The 22,002-nt window shown below is 44.4% G+C and overlaps 1 protein-coding gene across 1 annotated transcript in view; it reads left to right on the top strand.

Moving 5' to 3' along the window:
- cacna1ib (calcium voltage-gated channel subunit alpha1 Ib) overlaps positions 1-22,002 on the top strand; it is a 117,038-nt gene that overhangs the window by 34,594 nt on the left and 60,442 nt on the right. Inside the window, exons 4-7 of the mRNA XM_029501062.1 lie at positions 2,707-2,804; positions 10,955-11,114; positions 16,487-16,829; positions 17,343-17,435. Coding sequence (XP_029356922.1) covers positions 2,707-2,804; positions 10,955-11,114; positions 16,487-16,829; positions 17,343-17,435 — 694 coding nt within the window. The remainder of the gene's footprint in view (positions 1-2,706; positions 2,805-10,954; positions 11,115-16,486; positions 16,830-17,342; positions 17,436-22,002) is intronic.

Genomic DNA, 22,002 nt, shown 5'->3' with positions numbered 1-22,002 from the left:
CATTTAGCTCAATCGACAGGTCCTAAAGTTGATTTATTCACATTTTTATTCTGTGAGTGCTGATTAACATTGTCTGAAATGTTGCTGAAGTAGTTTTTTGGACTTTTATTTAGTAAACCCTAAAAAAGAGATTTGCATTCAGGCCTGGCTATTCTGTGACTGACAGACAGAGAGCCCCCCCCCCCAACCCAAATGGGTGTTTGGCCCTTTTCCTTGCAGGCTTTGCTCAAAGGGCCCAAATGGAGAGATAAACAATTCACAAACTGTCTCTGAGGCAACGCCTTGTACATGAAGAGGAGGATCCTGAAAAGAATCCCAAATGTAATCGGAAGCTGGCGTAGGAACATCCGATGGATCGGAACGCTTTGTCCTCAACATTCAAAGCTCCAGCCGACTAAAGGCTCCTGAGAGAATATTTAACTGCGGGGGGGGGGGTAAAGTAAACTGGAGAGAAAAGACACTGTAGATAAAATGCCAAAAAGAAAAAGTGTTTCAAAAATCACCACTTTCAGTAGAAGACCTCCAGTTCCCACTCTGGAATATTCCCAACTCAAACACAGACACTGTGTTTGTGTGTCTGTCTACTGTAAGAGTGTGCGAGGTGTCGCAACTCCTCAGGAGTGTGCATGTGCCTGTGTGTGTGTGTTGTGTTTATCTGTGCTTTCTGTTGCTTTTGTGTGTGTGCAGCCTCCGTAATCCGATTTGACACTGGCGTCTTTGGGTGAGACATGCTTCTGCGTGTTTGTGTGCGTTATTGTGAGACTAAGATTATCTGTGTTCACATCAACTCAGTGTGGGGAAAAAAACTACACTGTATCAAGGCTGATGCTTTGTGTTTGTGTGGGTCTGTGTGTGTGTGTGTGTGAGTGAGTGTACATCATTTTGTGCACAGGTATAATTGTTGGTGTGTGTATGGGTAATCTTGTGTGATTGTGCGACTAAAAAGAGCCGTCTTATCGAAGATTGCTGCTCAAACTGACACTAACTCCATTCCGTGCCTCAGCACACGCGCACACAGACACACACTGTGCACAGTGATCACAATAGCAGCTGTAGATGCGATGCAGCACAAATGTGTTAACTTTCACATCCACTCGCACAATTGTATCACACATTTATCACATATCTGCTCTCCCTCACACAGTTTGACAAACTTCACATTAAACAGGAAGTTTGAACAAATTTACTTGAGGACCAAACTTTAAAAAAAGCAGAAAGGCTGTCCGACTTGTTTTTGGTCAGTGCGGACAGAATCCTTCAAAGAGGCCCAGATCCATTTCAGCATTTTCAGTCTTAACCGTTATTTAAATGAACTTCCCACCACAAGGTTACTCCAGCGGCCCTGAGACGGGAGAGATTCATTCTCCGCGGTTCACCAAGTTTGACCGGCAACTTCTGGATGTTTATGAGGTTGTTTGGTTGCTGGACTGAATTCTGGATGCTGGAGGAAAAAGGAAATGTGGTCTGCCGAGAGTTTCACCTCTGACCTGATGTGGACGCTTCAGCTTCCACACTTTGGCCCAGATTTACCCAAACTTGACCTTTAACTGAAGCTTAGAGTCCTGGCAGAAGTTTAACATGGCTCAGTTTTTTTTGTTGTTGTTGTGCTTAATCTGTTTTAACTTCCTCCTTCACGTTTTCTAACCCGCCCATGCTTACAGAGGGTCCAACTGGCCGATCCTTTTTTAAACACAGCCTTTTTTTGAGGCAGGCTGTCCAGCCTCTCATCGAAATGAGCTTGTTTTTATGGAGCGGCAGAATATCTTGAAGTGAAAGTGTCTTCTAATTTCCTCCTCCTCCTCTCTGTTCATCCAGGTTTATTCCAATTGGTAGCCTCCATCAGTCGCTCTCTTCCAAACTCTGTAATTATCTCCGACACTTGACAAACCCCCTGGATCCCTCTCCCTCCCTCAATCTCCTTTTATTGCCGTCTTTACTTTGCACTTAATCATCCCTCTGTGCTTTACTTGCTCAGAAGTCTGATCTCTCCTTGCCTCATGCTTCCTCCCCGCCACCCCTCTGTTTGTTCCACGCTCCGTCTGCTCTCTCCCTCTTATGTATGTTTCCCGTCCAAGAGAAGCTGTCAAAAATAGGTCGCGTCGCAAAATACTCGCTCTCTTCTCCTCTCCTTTCTTCCACACCTACTTCCCCCCCTCCCTCTCCACCTCCACCTCCACCTCCACCTCCAATGGCTGCTCCCTCTCAAAGCTCTGCTTTCATCTCAGATGGTTGCAGGTTTAATCTCATGCCTCTCTTTCTCGTGTTTCGCCTGCACACTCGCAGGATCCCCTTTGATGCTTTCACACCAGAAACTAAAAGGTGTATCTATTTTTCAAGGATGCTGGAGGCCTTACTGTACGTAATCCCTCTTCCTCCATCTGTGTCCAAAAGATGGAACAAAACGCCTGTTTTTATTTTCCTGATGCAAATGAAGCGCTGTGTACCTTTGCCGTGTCAAGCCTCACACCTGTAAACATAAATATTTCACATTCACGCTTTTCTCCACTGACTCACATTTGTTTCAACACAGCTGAGGTAACAACTGGGTGAAGGTTTTTGCTTTTCATTCAACACAACGTGGAAGTTCAGATTTAATTGCTGACGAGCTATAGCGATTATAATGTCTGTTTGTTCTGCGCTGCGCTCTCTTGGTGAGTATTGGTGTCGTTAACAGGTTTCTCTGTATGTTTTGTGTGTGTCTTCCAGCATGATTGAATACTCGCTGGACCTGCAGAACGTCAACTTCACTGCCATCAGAACGGTGAGAGTACTCCGGCCTCTCAAAGCTATCAACAGGGTGCCAAGTAAGTCGCAACGCCTCAGACGGAACATGATTCAGATGTATTTCTCAGTTCTGACCCCAGTTGGAAACCTCATCATACATTTTTGGAAATTTTTAGTCATTCATATGTGCGGCTCTCTTTCAGCACCATGGACAGCAGCTGGGCTGTTTCTCGGTCGCTGTCCGAGGTGCTGCAGTAGACTGACTGGAAAAACACTCCGACGGCGCCGAGCTCGTCTAATTAATCGGCTTCGAGCTGTTTAGAGCCACGACGGTTTTTAAACATTGTGCTGTGAAAGCAGACTTAACCCTTTCAGATATATAAGTCGGTCATGATACCTGTGAAGTTCATAACAAATCATCACCTGAGTAATGAAGACGAAATGAAGAGGTGTTCCCACATTCGTTTAACAGATGCCAGGGATAGGTGCAATGGTGGGGAACCTCACCTGTTTCAGATTTGTGGTGTGTACAAACTCAAAATTTCAAAATGTAGCAGCAGAAAATGAACTCATATTTAGCCAACCCCAATATGAAGTTGTTAGCGTTGTTGCCCCACAAGAAGAAGGTTGTGGGTTCGTTTCCCGGCATGAGGCCTTTCTGTGCGGAAGTTGCATGTTCTCCCCGTGACTCTAAACTGCCCGTAGGTCTGAGTGCGAGTGGTTGTTGGTCTCTGTCTGTCTCTGTGTGTTGCCCCTGTGATGGACTGGTGACCCCGGGTGAATGAATGAATGAATGAATCTGCATGCAGTGGAGACGGTGCAGCTTTTCCAGTCTGAGGTTAATGGCATGTGTTAAGTTCATGTCTCAGCTTTCAAACGGGAAATCAGTTTGGCATACAGACGATATTCAACGCGCGTCACGACCTTCTGTTAACCTCCTGTTCTCTAAGTCTCCTTTGGCTCGCTGCACACAAACAGCTTTGGCGTCTTGTTTTGTTTCCCACCATGCAGTTCGCTGCGCTATGTTTACTTTTGTGTTTCTTTTTGGACAAGCATTTGAAATTCAGTTCCACATTAAAACGAATCTGGAAAGCTTCAGGTGCCTTATTTTGTCATGATCTATTTTTTAATCAAACTAAAGAATCAACTCTTTCTAACAAGCCCAGATTTATCTTTAAGTGATCCTCACTTTGGTCGAATACTCACCAGTGAAGTTCAAATCTGATCCTTTGACTGGAGCTGACATTGCTGCTTTATAGCTTCGTTTATTATTTGAGTCTCATCCATCAACTTTGGTCGCGACGTCTAGAGTCACGTCTCTATTGGCTCCAGGGATGGAGGTCCCATCCAAACAGAGTTTGTATACCCAAAGTCTCTGGGATCAAGCCTGTATTTTTCTGATCTCAGAGTGAGGAGAAGTTGGAAGCTCTCACATCGTGTTTGCTTGTGATATGAAAGTGAGAGCAGGTGAGGAGGAGACAGCAGTCCAGCTGAGACTCACAAGATTCATATCCAGCAGCTGAAGTAGCTCCGAAGAGTCTGAGAATTCACCCTGAACATTTCTATTAATTTCGGCATTTGAGGGAGACAGATGGATGTCGACCCTGTGAGGGAAATCGTTAATTGAGTATTGATTCAAGGTAATGTTGCTCCTACTCAGAAACGATGGTTCATTTCAATTATAAAGTATTCTCATTTTTATTATCTGCACAGATGGAAAGACACAATCGCAACCGTCAAAACACACTTTTCTGATGCCTTAAAAATGTTAGAATATTCAGCACTGAGTGTTTCTTTTTTGTTTGATACGGAAGACATCATTTCTCAGATTTCTGTGATATCCTAATTCTTCTTTGTGCTACCTTCCTGACCATCCTCCATCTATTTTCAGATTTTGTATTTAACTAGCTCCCATTATCTCGTGTTGTTGCATGAGCACAATGTTCATGTGAGAGGGAACCCATGCAGGAACAGAGACAGCATGCAAACGCCAAACACTGTGGTGACAATTTGTGCGACATGCAACGCAAGCCCGACTGCCAAATGCAGCCCAAAAGGCTCATTGTCTTTTGCTGTAATTATGTCATCTTAATCACCTACCGGTTATTTTCATGAGCGGGCCTGGTGGTGTGCAGGTGCAGTCGCCTCTGTGGTGTGAATTTCACACAGTGATGGACGTTTGCATCAAAACCAAACAGGAAGGAATGAAACATGTAATTAAAAAAAAAAAAAAAATAAGGTGTGTGAGGAAACAAATCTCAGGTCACCTGAACGGTAGAATCCGTAGCGTCGCTTCCTGTTTGTCCCTTTTTGCTCTCTGCTTGTTGCCTTTTGTGATTTCTGTCTAAATTGCCCTCGCCGGCAATCATTTTAAGAATTCATGAGTGCTCTCTAAGTATTATATGCTGGTACTTGAAGTTAATGTTGTTTTGCTTCGTTTATAAGTATAATTGCTGAAATTCCCACTGCACATAAATCTGCATCATCGACTGTCTGAGTCATATCTATTTCTTATTTTTGCATGAGGAAAGCAGGTGCAGCTGATTTTGATGGGAATGTGTTTGATCTTTATTTGGCATACATGAGCATGTGCAGCACTGTCGCTGTCAGTTTCTGTCTGATTTAGTTCTTTTTCTAATTTTATTTCATTAATATTCTGCTTTGTCATTCAAGTCATAGCCAGTCTCCAACCCGGACTCCTTTCCCTACTTTCCTTCTTTCCTTCCATCTTTTCCTCTCCGTCCCTTCCCTCTCTCCACAAGCGGAGCCAGTTCCAAGTCTCTGGAGAGCAATTTGTCTCAGAAGAGAGAAATAGACAAAACTCACGTCGTCCTCTGGTGAATTGTTCATCAGCAGTCAGGGAAGCAGAGCCGATTGGCTGAAACAGCCTGATCCCCCCAAAAAAACACATTTCTGTCCACATTGCTGTCTGAAAACATCAGGGTGCTGTAACAGATTAATTTTGAGACAATAGCTTTAAAGACCTCGATTATTTCAGTCCCCGTATTCACCATCATCCCTGATTAAACCTGATGATGAAATAAATTTGATTCCAGACAAAATTTAAAAAAGAAAGAAAGCCAAAGAGAATAATAAAAAAAAAAAAGAACCAGAGATTGGCTGGCTTTCACCTTCGTCTCGTCAACAGTGTGCACAACATAACATGCAACGTTGTGTTAGCATACTAATGAAAGAGAGTCAGGTTGTGTTGTTTAGCAAGTCTGAGCACAAAACTGAAATCCTTCCAAGAAAAGTGACATTATTTTGGAGTGATGTTCACGGAGAGACGAAGTCGGGGCTGGAAAACAAAAAAGGTCCGTCATTTCCTGGTGGAGAGGTTCCCCCCAAATCTGTCGCCGTATGATTAATGCTGTTATACATGATCCACCCACACCCTTCCATCTCTACCAGCGATTGCTCCGCCAAGTCCTCTTTGGTTTTTCGAGCGTCTCCCGGAACAGAAATGATCGTTCTCATCAACGCTGATCTGCCTCGGCTCAGTGCGGGCAGGCTGCTGGATGTTTTGTTGGACCGTAATCACAGAGGTGTCAGGAGAGAAAATGCTTCTATGGCTCATTTGTGTCCAGGCTCCCCGTTTGTTGTCTTTTATTTAGTTAAAACAAAATCCAACATTAGACAAAATGTTCCACTGTGAGTTTTTGCATGACAGAAGTTGGGCTAGATGTTTTTTTTTTTGGACGTAGTGTGTTTGTGCACGGCGGACCAAATTTATTTGCAATTTCATGGGTTTGTTATATACAGCTCTCTGTTGGGAGGAAGCACAAACAATGCTGCGGTCTTTTAAGTCTGAGCCATGTTTACATCTGTAATATGGCACTTCTATAAGCAGGGGAGACTTTTTTCCCTTCTCTGGCATTAAAAAGAAAAATGTGTTTTGTTAGTTTGTTGTGTGATTAACTAGGCTGATGGAGCCGAGAAATCGGAGTAGAGCGCCTCTATGAGAGAGAAACAAACGCTTTTGGCATAATGGAGAGGACGATAGAAATCTAGATCCTGAAGCTCCAAGTCAGATTGATGCGGTTTATTGAACAACATTTCAATGAGGAAAATTGCATTCGTGTTAAAGAAGGATGAAAGAGAGAGAGAAGCGGGTGCGAAAAGGGAGGCGAGGCATCTAGAGACAAATGAGTTGGGGAAGAAGGGATTATCCAGCTCTGTGAAGGATGGGCGAAGATGGACGAGAGGAAGAGCGGGATGATGAGAGGAGAGATGTGGGGGGAATCGGATGAGCAGGCTATTATGATGATAGATAGAGCCGGGGAGACAAGTGCGAAGGATGGAGGGAGTCGTCGGGTGAATAGAGATGAAGCGGGCGAGCGACCGGAGGGATGAGAAAGCCGCAGTGATTTAGACGTTAGAGGAAGAGAAGAGGCGACGCCGCCGTGGTAACGTTCAGGTGGCTCAACAAGCAACACGTTCCCAGCTCTCATTCACACACACACACACACACACACACGTGTGCGCACACTGTCGTGATAAATTTTGTCCAACTGCAACGACCTGCTGCTGGTCGTGGTGTAAATCCCAGCGTTGCAATTTCCTCCAGACCTTGAGCCTCGGGGGAAATAACACACACACACACAAATACGCACCACGTGAAGCCGTCTCCTCTTGCAGTTTTTTAGTTTCGGTGGACTTTAAAACAAAATGGATGCCGGTTTAACTGAAAAACTAAAAGCTAACGGTGCTAATAAGAGGAGATGGAGGATTTCTGTTTTATTTTTATTTTTTTTTAAACATCAGTTAGCAGCAGGAGTGGAAATGTCGACGCTCACGATCTTTAGTCTGTCGACACCTACAGATCTGTGAAGGAGGGAAAAGCACAGCGCAACTGGATGCTTTCCGTTGCTGAGACCAAAACAACTTCAACGAGAAGCATCCACAAGGGTCAACATCATGAAACAGGCACGGCGATATGACTGTGGTGCCGACTAACTCCTGTGCTGTTCCAGTGCCGGAGTGCCTGGGTGACAGCCGTGTACAGACGTCCTGTGCCTTAGCTTTGTCTTCTGTTTGCTGATTTGGAAATGTTTGCATGCAGAAGCAGTAACAGAGTAACAGACCACGATAAGCGTGAACTGTGTCCCAATTCAGAGGCCGCGGACTGCGTCACAGTTGGTGCAGCTGAGATGTTCCATTACGGAGGTTCAAAACAAAGAAACAAAAAACACACCTTGATGTTTGAGGGTTGCACTTTTCAATCCAAATGTGTTTTAGTGAAGGACAGAACTTTTTGAGCAGTTTTTAAAAAGTTACTTCTTGTCAAGGCTGCTATCCTGCTATCCATTAGGAGCCGTGCTAACCCTAACCCCCCTCAGACCGAAATGTTTCAGTCTGGCCTTTGTGTTCTGCAAACAGCTCCAACATTTATAATTCAAATATTTACACCTGCGTAAACAGTCGTGTTTACATACAAACATCAGCCTCCAGCTCGGAGCACCGCTGCGTCCCTGTGTAGTCTGTCAGAGCCAGAAATGTGGCACTTTCATTCCGCTTTGCCGTTTTATATGAAGAATTCAAGCGCCGCTGGTGTCTGCAGAGAACGGCCGAGGTCTGTGTAAAAGGGACCTCGCTGAAATGAAGACACTAAACAAGAAATGGCTTCGTAACGGCAGCAATTAAGTCAGATCTCTATACGAAGGGGGCTTCATTACGTGTTTTTACGATTCAAACATTCAAAACAACAGATGTCACGAACAATATCGATGTTTTCTCTCCTCATTTTCAGTGTCCAGTGTCACGCAGAGCTGAAAGGTTTCTGGGTCAAGTGCTGAATAACTCTGTTGTTCTTTGTCAAAGCAGTGACAGGGAAGTTCCCAACATAAATATGTGTAATGAATATTAGATTATTCTGTAAGCCACCAGCCACCGAGGCCACGGGATGAAAAGGTCGCTTTATAACTGCGCCAGCTCCGGCTGCCAAAAGCTGCTTATTTCATTCCTCTTTATTATTCGGATGAATAAAGAAGCAATTCTCTCTTTTATTAAAGACAATTTACCACAGAGCTCATTTCGGGGGTAATTCAATCGCCACGCTGCGCGAGAGCAGCGAGCACAGAGTCAGTGAGGCTGCACTCGAGCATGTACACAAACGCATCACACTTACTACATAACTGACAGATGCAGGGACACAAGCCTTCCCGCACACACACACACACGGTGGAGGATGCGTGACGTGAACAGAAGAGTCCGTTAATGGGACGCTAATGGAAATTATCCGGGCTCAAGTCCCAACTGGCCGCGGCTTAAATGACTCGGCCTGTGCGCCGCATTACCCACAATCCCCCCTCGGGAGATGCAAGGTGACGGTCGTCAGCGTATCGCCTCCCTTCTGCTCTTTTTTCTTCTTTTATATTTGTATAAAATTCTTCTCAATTTTAATCTATTTTGCATCGCTCTCATTTCCATTTTCTTCACCCCCGTCTGCTGTAAATAATTAAAATGATCATCGACGCCTCATACAAACATTTGTTGTTCAGGTTAGTCAACACTTGGTAGTATTCCACCATCAACTACTCCAAATAATGCTATTAAATGCTATTAAACTATTCTGATCAATAGTTTAATAGAGAGTTTAATTTTACTTCCTGGAGTGAACAGTGTTGGAATTACTTTGTTTTTTTTTAACATCTCCGCTTTATTTTAATCCATCTTCAGTCAATGTTCCTCATCATTCCCTCCTTTTATTCTCAGGAACAACTTTGCATGTGGAAATATTAAATTGGTCGTTTAAATTGCTCATACTTTCACATTAGGCTTTTTAGGTGTGACTGCTGCTGCTGCTTCTGATTTCAAAGAGATTTCGGCTTTGTGAAGAAAGAAAACCATTTTTCAGCTAGTTATGAAGAAACTGGGCTATGTTGGAGTCGGTGTCTGGCATCGAACCTTTTGGTTCAGATCCAACAGCTCAATTTGGATGTGCAGATAAAAACAGGGCCATTAACATTCAGCGATAAAACAACATTTTTGGGGCACCCCCCCCCCCGGCAACACTAAAATCTCACCTTCCAAAAGGAAGCTGTAAATTCTCATCTCTCTGTGGTTGTGATCAACATATTACCCGAGAAGATCTAGAAACCAGCGAGTTTCATTTTGCACCGGTGGAAAGGTACAATCTTTAATGGAAATGTCACACACTTGACATTTTCTTTTTGAGCGATGCATTCGTCAAACATCCAGGAAGTGTCTTTTGAAAGAGGGGTGGTATGTGAGCACCAACTGCCCACTTACCCTTGATTAGCCAGCAAAACGCCGTATCAATCCTCCACCTCTTACACAGATATGATTTAACCCCTGGTGCAGTTTCCTCATGGAGATCAGAGCCTCAGTAATGGGGATCACAATTACGGCAGAGATTAGAGATTGATCAGCTAATTATGATAATGGGTCGGCTTACATGGAAATGGTGTGTTATTTTTGCACGAGCAAGCATGTGTAAGGGTGATGAAGAGGCAGGTGTGTGTTTGCACCTCTTTCCCTTTAACAAAAAGGACAATAGAAGGTTTGTTTTTTGAACCAAAACGCTGACTTTTTTCAACAAAAGTGGAATGACATCAAGGTTTCGCTTCTTGTTTTTATACTTGACTGACATCCAATAGCAGCAGAAATTAAAATCAAGTCAACCATGGAGATTTTTCAGATATTTGTGAGAAAAGGATCCAGAGCCCGTTGTTCGTGGGCAAAACCGTGTAAATTATTATTTATTATTTGTCTTCACCGTCAAGAGTGATTCGCTATTGTGGTCTGATATTGGATGACAGCGAAACATTTCCTTACTCTGAGGGAACTGACCGGGTTGTCGACTGATGTATGTGAAGTCGGGCAGCTCCGATTGGCCGAGCCTGAATGCTCAACAGAAGGTCAACGCCACCATCGCTGCTCCTTCGAACATGAAAAAGGGAAACACATCTGTCTTTGACTTCAACTTTCATTTCTCTCTGTTCCCCCAAGAAATATAAAATCTGCTTGGGAAAAACACAAATCTCCATAATGTCGGTCCTACACCTTTTTTTTTTTTTTTTTTTTATTGCAATTGCTGTGTTTTTTCAATGTCTCCACCCTGAATTCTTAAATCCCTTCTCTCCAAAGCCAAGACGCTCCCCAAACGCAGTTAAAAAAACGGATTCCTTGACCAGAAACTGTGTCTGATTTAAAGTGGAGAGATGGAATAAATGATTCACTGATTCATTTTTGTGTGTGTCTGTCTCAGGCATGCGTATCCTGGTCAACCTGCTGCTGGACACTCTGCCCATGCTGGGCAACGTGCTCCTCCTCTGCTTCTTCGTCTTCTTCATCTTCGGCATCATCGGCGTGCAGCTGTGGGCGGGGCTACTGAGGAACCGCTGCTTCCTGGAGGAGAACTTCACACTGTGAGTCTGTGTGTGTGTGTGTGTGTTTGTTAGCGTTGTTGTTGTTGCTGCTGCTGCTGTTGTTGTCAATGTGGGAAGAAGAGACAACATCAGCTTGTGTGTCTTTCACTTGTCCTCATAAATATCAGCAAAAATCATTATCACAGAGTCGCTTAATTAAAAACTGACACTCTTTCTTCCACCCGTCCAACCCCATCAACCTCCACGCAACCTCTGCTGCACTCGCACTGATGGTGATGGTGGAAATGCTTTTGATCACACACAACAAAAAAACATAATTACAACAACAATTCGACAGAAAACATAAAACACAACCCCTATAAGGCCAAACAGCCAACACTAATCTGATACATACGACAATTAATAATAGTAAGTTTGAATCCAATTTACTGAGTGCCTCTTTTTCTAATTTCTTATTTAAGTAATTAAATTTGGCTCATGACTTGAAGTGCTTTGAACTGACAACTGAACAAGCCATCAATGCTTATCGGTTTTGTTGTTGAAATCTGAGTTTTGGAAAAGTGACTTTATTCGATCTTGAGAGGGGTTCCCCCTTTTTGCCGCTGAGCCCCCACCTCCCTTATTTTCTGTGCACGGCCCTGAATAGAAACTGAATAAACACACGTGACTATAGTCTGTCTAAGGAAATTACTTTTTCCTTTTTAGCGTTCATTCTTTTGTTTGACTTTCCCAAACTTTTCTGTTTTATCACTTTCAAATCCTTCTCTGCAGCGTCAGAGGACTTTTTCGAGCTCCTTCCGTGTTTTTCAACCTCAAAGTGTGCAGTGGAAAAATATTTCTAGCTCGGGTTTGCTGACTCTCCCCCCACCTTGAGAAAATGAAACGACCTGTTGACCTGTTCCGCTGTTTCCCATCATGGCTGTCCTAAGCTAGCTTAATTTTTATAGGAATATTACAAATATTATATTATAAATATTACAAATACCCTGCTGTGCTCATAGTTACACTTATTCCCTTCTTTCATACACTTTCCTAATGCGCGCACACACACACACAGATCTTCCCTGCACTGATGCACACACACTCTGAATATCCCCGGCAGGGAATCAGGGGTTCTGGAAAAGCTCTTAGCTTTAGGATGCTAATAATACTGTACCTTTATCTCACTACCACCTTTGACCTTCACAGTTTCACAGCTGGATGCACTTTGTTCTTTCTCATTCTGTATCTTTTCGCCTTTTCACTATCGTTGTGCGGTATTTTCTGCATCTCAGCCGCCCTGGGCTGCTTATTTTGGTGGAAGTGTCAGAAACTCAATTAGTTTTTTGTCGCGTCGCCTCGGAATAGAAGTGCAAATGCTGTTGTTGATGTTGTCTGGCTGTCCCCACACTCTGCTTCTCTTCTTCAGAAAGCAAAAGGTTTGCATGTGTGCGTCTAGTAACTGTGTGCACAGGAGCAGCAGGCAGCAGCTGTCACTCAGATGTCAACATCCTTCAGATTCCACTCATGAAATTGGCCGTCTTTCCGCAAGTTCACGTGGCGGCTTTTGATGACGTGCCATCAAACGATGTAGCTTCCCGACAACAGAACTCGGTAGATGGGATCTGACGTTGTGGCTGAAAGTTTTACCCTTTTTTTTTTTGTTTACACCCAGACGGCAGTTTGCAAGAGATTATTAATTCCAAAGAAGTTTTTTTTTTTCTCTACATAATTAGCAGTCCACATGAACCAGGAAGAGATTAAACAAGAACAACTGCAGTCCTAGTTATGAGCTGTGTGTTTTGTGTGTGTTTTCATCTGACTAACCCTGTCCCGTCCTCATGTGCACGAACAGATAAGGGTAAAAAAAGAAAAAGCAACTTAAAATGAGTAGCTGGAAGATTAACAGGTGCTGTTTGTCCCCAAATATCCGTCTGATTAAGAGAACAGCTAATACCGCCGGAAACACAGAACTCAGACGATGGCTGGGACTCGGTCTGTGGTGAGCCAGAGCCCGGGGGGGGGGGACCGGATCCACAGCCAAGCATTTGATTGGACTGGCTTGGCTGCACGGTGGAGAGGGCTGGATGGCCCGGAGAGAAAATAATGATCTGATGAGAGACTTTGGGTCAGAGGAAGGGAAGGGGAAAGGGGTGGTGGTGTTGGTCGGCCATCACCATGGTAACCCATTCAGAGATGGGGGGACGGAGCAATCGCAGGATGTCCTGTCAGTGATGTCAGTCATGTCATCCAATGATGGGAAAAAGTGTTTTTGTCAACTGCATTTATCATTTTTTTCATTCGCTGCAGAGACGATGCAAACCGAACCGTAAATCAAACGCACAGTTGCACAGTTTCCGTTGTAGCCCTGGTTGCCAGGAGTCGGATCCCTCCTCAGGTGTGTAACAGCAGCTGTCCATCGAACACCCCCTCCCCCCCGGCACAATCACATGCAGAGGTGTTGGGGGGGGGGTTGAGTTTTAGGATGAGTGGACCGCCGGCCACCTTCGCTCGCCGCTCTCAGGCCTCTGGTTAGCAACAAGATAAAAATACAAATGGCTCAAGCAACCGGTGATCAACAGGAAATCATTATCTGGGAACACGAGTTCATTCATGCAGACACGCGCTGTAATGCAGGTTGTTTCTTCCTGACACACACACACACGCTGCTCGACCTGCTGTGCCATTGTCTGAGCAGATGGACTCGACAGGCACACAGAGACAGACGGAGATAAACAAAGACGAGTTTGACATTACATTCATTTATTTTCTTATTAATTCTTGGTTCACATCTATTAGCTGCACCGTCTGCTGGTGGTTAAATTAAATGTTGTCTTTAAGTGATAGTTATCTCCCACTTGGCATCAGCAGTTGAATAACTCTCAGTAACCCAGACCGCCAAGATGGCCGCCTGGCCACCAAGTCTCAATGCTGTCCCGTGTGTCTGAACAGGACAGTCACCAAACTTAAACTTTAATCCATTAAAGCTTAAAATCTCAGACGTTTACATCCAGCAGGAGTCACAAAGGAAGTGATGCAAGATTAGTATTAATAAGTAATAACAACAGCTGACCTGTTGATCATGTTGGTGTTCAGATGGCTGGTCCTGGAAAAACTCCGGCTTGGCCCCGGCCCCGTGTTTGGCACAGAAGAAGACAGTTGTTTTTCGTGGACAGAAGGCCAGTTAAAGTGAAGCGTCTCTGTGCTGGAAGTTGGTAGTTTGCAGCTAAATGTTCGTTCAGAGCAGACGGATAAAGGATTTCTTCGTGTCACAGCTGCTCCACTTTTCTTTTTTTTTTTTTATTTATTTAGAGTCCAGAGGCTGCAGCTTCATATTTAAGATGACCTGGATTGGTACTGAGCTCTTCTAACGCTGACCATGAAAGCCGATTGCACACTTTCCAAAAAGTCAAACAATGTCTAAAACACATGGAACATCGGTGCGTGGCCTTATGCACCAATATAGCTCTGCTGCCATGCAGACGAGGAAAGGAAGAGACATCCAGCGCTTCGCTGTAAATGTAACTGACATAAAAAATAAAGAAATAAATGGGCTCCATTACGAGCTGTATTCAGTGTAACACAATAGAGAGAGACAGAGTCAACAAAGGAGATAAGAAAGACACACAGCTTCTATGGACTCTGCACAAATACCAGGTCAGGAGTAATGGGAGCCAACCTCAGCGCCCATCGGCTCTGACCTTTCTCACAGATCTCTGCTGCTCTTTCTTTCAACTGTGAGACGAAATCCTTCCGTCTTTCAGTTAATGAGTCTTTTTTTTTTGTTGTCCTCCTTATTGTGTTTTTATTTTGTTACCTATCTTGTTTCAGCACTGCCTTTCATCGTTTTCCACCCCATTTTTTTTTCCCGTCTCTTTGTTAGTCTCCCAATCCTCCGTAAACCTTCACTTATTTTATTTTATTCAGCTCCAGTCGCTCCCTCCTTTCCTTCCTCTCGTATCGTTCCGTTTTTACTTCCACGTATTTCAGAAGAGAAGAAGCTCCTGCTGGCTCTGATTTGTGGCGCTGACGTGGGAACTGTCAGTGTTGCTGTCGTACTTCCACAGCTCAACAGATATATATATATATATATATTTATATATACATTTTTATTCCTTCCAGAGTGAATCCTCAGTGCACAGCTGACTGTGTTTTGGCTGTCTGTCTTTGTGACGACGGCCTGATGACATGCTTTGCTTCACTTCATGCTGCTTCACCTTTTCTGAACCTTTCAGAAACTGCAGCAGGAGTTTCATACACAGCTTTTTTTTTTTTTTTTTACAGAAACCTCCATTTTTCACGCTGTGGTTAAAATTCATGTAATTCAGTGTTTCTCTGCTTATCATAAGTTCTTTTACTGTAAACACAACAGTAGCTGCAAGCTCTGATGCTTTCAAGTAAAGAGCTCTTCATGCTAATGTTGGCTATGCAGCAACGGCAGAATGCAAATTCCTGCCTTTACCAAAAAAAAAAAAAAAAAAAGAAACCAGACAAATGGGATTGCTTTAAAAACCTTTGACAGGTTGTGTTTTTTTTTTTTTTTTTTTAAGATCAGAGGAAATAAACTTGTTTGTGCTTCCAGAGAACTTCAGTCAGATAAAAGAAAAATAAAAAACTCATCATTTTGAAATGACTATGCAGCAGATTTCACGGTTTTGTGGCACATTTTTTGTCTGCTCTGAGTTTGTCAGCATTCGCCAGTTAGTTGTTTGTGACAGAAGACAAGTAAGGCCAGAGGCAGCAATCAACCAAAATGGGTGAAATCAGAAGCTGCCAAAAGGGCGGACGCACAAATACATCCGGCATACAGCCGACTGCAGACACGACACACAACTACAGGAAATTGGCAGCCACGGAGGCGGCTGATTGTGGGCTTGGGGTGTCTGGGTGTCTCCATCGCCACCTTTCTTTTCTGACTGCGATGTCAATTTTACCCCAGCAATCATAATCACCTCCCTCTCTCTCTCTGTCCACTCATCCGCTCGTCTCTCCCTCAGTGATCGTGATGTTTCATACTTTCAGTTCCAGGAAATATCCATGAAGGACAAATCGATTTTATTCACACACACACTCGCCCACGTCAGTGCTTCTCCTCTTTACGTTACAGTACCAGTGTGTGTGTTTCTGGAAGCACATCAGTGAGACTTCGGAGAATGTGGAGAGGAAATGATTCGGGCTTCAGTGGAAGCTCTGTCATGATTCTGAGGATTTGCTGTAAATATGTTAGTAAACACCTGATGTGGCGAATTTGCTTTCAAAATTTTTTACTCAGTGCTCATCAGGTGCAACCGGATTTTCCACCAAGCCGCAGCTCTCAGTACATCAGACTTCCTACGTGATCTTTTAATGTGATTCAGTGTTTGAATTATCTTTGCTTAGTCTTTCTACATTTCCAAATGAAGTCTCACCACCTTGTCAATTCGCTCTTCCAGCACCACGGGCATCAGCCTGCCTCGGCCCTATTACATCCCGGACGAGGACGACGAGCGGCCCTTCATCTGCTCCCTGCCGGTCGACAACGGCATCATGTCCTGCTCGGACGTCCCGGCCCGCCGCGAGGGAGGCAGGACGTGCTGCCTGGACAAAGACGACGCCCTCTACCGCCAGTCGCTTGGCCTGAGCCCCGAGCCGGCGGCCAACGGCAGCGTCAGTGTGGCGGGGCTCTGCGTCAACTGGAACCAGTACTACACCAGGTGTCATACAGGGCACAGCAACCCGCACAAAGGCGCCATCAACTTCGACAACATCGCCTACGCTTGGATCGTCATCTTCCAGGTGAGAAGGCGTGCAGCAGGCTGCCAGCTAAAAGCTGCTTTTGTTCTCGCTGAGCTGAACGTTCAGCGGGAACCGAAATGAGAAAGAAACATCCACAAACAACAGACAAGTTCATATTAAATCATTCTGCAAGTTAATAAGTGCAAACATCAGATAGCTTCTCCAAATATCATTTCCTTCCTCTTCTATAAATCCTTGTTTGCTCTGTGATAGATGTATCAGGAAAAGGACGACAAAAACACCCCATCTATCTATATGAACCAGAGAACCAAGGAAAAGTTTTGGCACATGAATGGGAAAGTGTGTCCAAACTTTTGGCTGGTTTTAGCTCAACCTTTTAACCTTAGCTGAGCACAAAGACCAGACAAAGTAGATGGGCTTCTGTCCAAAGACTGCAGCAGCAAAAAGAATAAAATAGTTTGTTTTGCGTTATAATTATAATAACCAGAAGCTGCTCCCGTTTTTTGTGGACGTCACTGATGTGAATTTCCTCGCCTGCTTTTCTGACTGAAGGTGATCACTCTGGAGGGATGGGTGGAGATCATGTACTACGTGATGGACGCACACTCGTTCTACAACTTCATTTACTTCATCTTACTGATTATTGTAAGTCGCACCACTCACACACAAACAGACACACACAGCGACGTTAAGTCTGCAGATGGATGTTTAACGAGGTGTGTTACACACAATTTCTCTTCGTATGCGGGAAAACACAAACTTTTTTTTTTATTATTTATTGACATTATTTAAGAAACTTTAGTTTGAGCTTTTCGCATTTAGCACCACAGTATCATATGGATGTGCTCCCATTAAAAACAAAAAACCACACACTCACTAACACACACGTTCACCTGGCAAAGTTGTAGTTTCTGCAGTTAACCAACTTTCTTATTTTTACATTTCCTGTTTTTGTTGCCAAGCTACAGTTGCCTGAAACGAAACGCTGTCACTCCTCTCCCTCCTCTGTAACTCTCACACAAACGCACACACACACAATCACACAGCACTGTCAGTGCTGTAGAAGGAAGCTGAAATCCCTGAAGACCCCCACCTTTTTTTTTTTTTTGTTCTCTGGTAAAATGGTTTTTAATTCTCTGTGCGTTTGTGCTGCGATGGGTGTATGTGTGTACGTTTCGTGTGTATGAGCGTCGATGCATGCTCTGTGTGTGTGTGTGTGTCGTGATGCAGTGTGACTGCCAGTCCCAGTTACTTCTCTAACCCAGGGGCTCTCTTGTCTTTTTATTACACTTTTAATTGCCTGCCTTCAGATGCAGACATAAGCTCTGCCTCTTCTCTCCTCCTCCTCCTCCTCCATCCCTCACCCCTTAATTTCTTCTTCCATTACTCCCCTCCTATTAGTGTCTCCTTGGGTCTGTCAATCACCGCTCTCTGCCTCCACCTTACTTACCTTTTCCCAGCATCCATCACTCCTTGTTTCTGCGAACGCTTCCCTCCGTTGCGCCCGTCTTAGTCTTTGTCTCGCTGTTTTCTCTCCCTCTCTCTTTCCTTTAATCTCTGCCACCTCCTGGCTCCATTTCATCTCCCCCTCCCTCTCTGAGACGGCATGCTGATCATACTTCATACTGTCACGCTACTCATTATTCTCAGTCACACAAACACACAAACACACACACACTCAGGGAGATAGCCAATCAAATTTATTTACATTCAGAGAAGGACACGTTCCCACGCTCTCTCCCAGACTTGCTGTTGGGACATTATCTTCTACATGAGACTCCTGAAATCGTCTCATTGCACACAATTTTTCCACGCTATGGAAGCCATTGGGTGTGAAAGTGGGGGAGTGACAGAATGGGAGAGAAAATAGACAGAAGGGGGTCATGCAGAAACGGAGCAGAGGTGTGGGAAGACGGTGGCGAGCTCAAGAGAACGGGTGATTAAGCGGGAAGACGTGACGTGAGGACAGGAGAGGGATTGATTGAGGGATAAGCGGATTGATAAAAGAAGAAAATCAGAAATCAAAAATAACCTAAACTGGACACTTGGAGTGTAGCATTTGGCACATTAGCTTGTTAGCAGGGAAGTATAGTGACATTAGCATTAAATGTCTGTTTGCATCTGTACAATCCTTCACCTTTTAAAACATTCGACTGCAGTCAACCTCCCAAATTTAGGATCAAAATTAACTTCATTTCTACAAAATGTTCCATCACATCACGGAGCAGAAATGACTGAAACAGAGGAAGCGCAGTTCAATGTATCTCGAAAATTAATGTTATAATTGATAAGGAAAAGAAAAAAAAAAGGCACAAACGGGGAAAGAGACGAGGAGCGTTTTAATTATGTTGTCGTTCAAACTGCGTGAACTGACAGCGATGCTGCAGACCGTCATCGTTTGGCCACACGCTCCATCAGGCTGCAGCATCAGAGCCAGCGGACCAGGATGGCCGACTCCTTGTGATGGGGTCCTCTGGATGTGCACGGGAGGACGCTGCATGGACTGCCGGATGTCCTCTCCAAGACCTGCTGGTCAAACAGCGGAGCGCTCTCAGCAGCTCTGCCGTGACATGCAGGACCAGAGGACGTCCTTCCTGCCAGCTGCCATCACTCGGTACAGTGACTCTTCCCTGCGTCGGGAGAGAAGACTCCTCTGACTGAAGAGTTACGCCTCAGCGGCGGCGACAGTCGGGCCTGCAGGGATTACGTTTTCAGTGTCTGTCACTCCCGTTCCTCTGAACAGAATATCCCAGGAAACATCTGCAAATTTGGCAGAAACTACTCAGATTTTGGTGGTCAAAGCTAAAGATGGTTGCAGCGACCTCACAAAACCTGTGAACGGCCGATTGGATGGACGATTCGTTGGAGATCAATGATGCTTTATTTCCAAAATGTCAAACTTCTTTATGACATCTGCAAAAACACGCCTGGTCAACAGCGATCTGCTCACAGCAGCTGTTTATGTATATATGACATTATCTTACTCTGTTTCACAGCAACTCTGTTTTCTTTTTATTTTTCTTTTTTTTTTTTTAAGACTTTATCTTTTTAGTTACTGCAGAATTTCTCATTTAATTGTATTGTTTTTGTGGTTCATGTGAAGTGGCTGCTGCAAGACTGCAATTTCCCTTTGGGGCTAATAAAGCCCTCCATCTATGGAGACAGAAGAGAGCGAGTGACTGAGGCACTCAGAGAGGAGGAGAGAGAGGTTCGAGTTGGATTTGGATACGTTGACTATTGCACTCATGTAGCATTCATGCAGATTAAGTGTGTCAAATTAAATTGTGCTGAGAGAGACAGAAAGCGGCGAAGTGGGATGAAGAGTGAGCGATGTGTGGGAGCTCCATGATAACAGTGACAGATGCAGGGACAGATGCGAGGAAGTGATATCAAGATGGAGAGAGTTTAAAGCCTCTGTCGTCTACTGATCACCATCATGTAGAGCCGTTTAGACAAAAAGACGCGATGGAATTAAAGGCTTTGCATGGAAAAGTGGCTCAGCTCTGTGGAATTTAGGCTCCATATCCGGAAATACCAGTAAGCCCGTCGATTTGACACCGTTTGAGCCCCGCCCCCTGGCTTCTGCCCTCGCTCCTACCTTGTACTAACATGTAACGGACGCCACAGGAAGGTCAAGCAGCATACGTTCGGTGCCTGCTGGGACGTGCTGTTGAATTCAACGGTCTTGAGGTCCAAGCAAGAATTGAAATTAAGATGAAATTACTTTTGTGACTTTCAGAAGCTCCAGCGCTTCACTTCAGTTCTAAAGAGCCTTTTTAGAGACGGAGTTTGGCAGCGGTTTATCAAATCCCTTATCAAATCACTTAAAGCAGTTTCCGCAGCGAATGAATGAAGGGAATTGATATGAATGTTACACCCATGTGCTGTTTCTTTCTTTTTGTATTTCAAAACAAACGCAGTAAAAGATTTCATTGACTGAGCTTCCTCTACTCAACTTGATAACATCCTTTTGGTGATTTTAATTGTGACTCATTTATGGGCTAAATGCAGCACAAGCACAACACTAATGACAGCAACAGTAATTAGCGATCAAGCCTGAGCTGTAGATTCTCTGCTGAGGATGTGTGTTGTGAATTAACCCCGTCCTGGCTCGCGTCGATCCAGTGAATATGAACAGCAGGTCTCTCCTGATTGGTTATTGGTTCCTGATTATAATCAAATTGGTGCATCAAAAAGTGGAAGAAGAAAAGCCTGGGTGAGTAAAGACTCAGGGTCCCGACACCTCCTTCTCGACGTGTCCTTTTTATAGACTTGATTCCTTGTTGGGGGGGGGGTGACAAAGGGAGCTTTGGTATTTGTGAGTTACTTTAATTCTCTGGGAGCTAAAAACGTTTCTCTCCCCCCACACACACATACACACACACACACTAGTCTAATTGTATTTCAGTGGCTCCAGCAGTGTGAGTATAAATATTTGATGGGATCAGCCTGGGTGCTGAACAGGCGCTGGGACCCGACGCCTCCCGTTTCATTCTGCCAGAGTCCAGCGAGCTGGTGTGAAAAAAAAAAAACAAAAAAACAGCCAGTCTGACCACAAATCTTCTTTGGATCAATGAGGAGCAGCTTAACACACCAAACACACACAAAACACACAATCCTGTGCATACTCCTGTGCTTGCATCCACACACTTTCACAGTCTCTGTCACGGGGTTCAGATGGCGAGCTGAGAGTGTGTGTGTGTGTGTGTGGGGGGGAGGGGGGGGGGGTTAAGAAGGTTTCACAATCGATATTGATCACACCCGAGTGAGCGTCGCACTTCTTACCCATCCTCTTCCATTTTCTCGCCTTCTTTCTCCTCATTTTCACACCAACTCTGATTCTCTGGATGAACCCCCCCCGCCCAACTTCAGGACTACAGGACACTCACCAATAAAAACTAAAACTGTGGAAGGAAGTTGAAGCATTTGCAGCTTCAGAAGTTCTTCTCTGCCTGGTTGTTGTTCATGAAGCCAAAGCTGAAGAGCTTTAAACCTGCATGCAGTCTAAAGACCATCAGGGGGCGACTGCCCTAAAAAAAAAGAAAAGTCAGATTGCATTAAAGGCAACGGGAAAATGGTTTATTTCCTCAGTAAATGCTCCTCTTAATGAGTCTGCGGTCCCGGCCTCTAGTTCCTTCAGTGCATCAAGATGTCCATTTCTTAAGTGATGGTCCCGTTCAGAGGACAATAGACCATAAAACAGGGCCTGACG

Source organism: Echeneis naucrates, chromosome 1 (genome assembly GCF_900963305.1).
Source record: "Echeneis naucrates chromosome 1, fEcheNa1.1, whole genome shotgun sequence".
Lineage (NCBI taxonomy): Eukaryota > Metazoa > Chordata > Actinopteri > Carangiformes > Echeneidae > Echeneis > Echeneis naucrates.
This window is presented reverse-complemented; position numbering and strand designations above follow the sequence as displayed.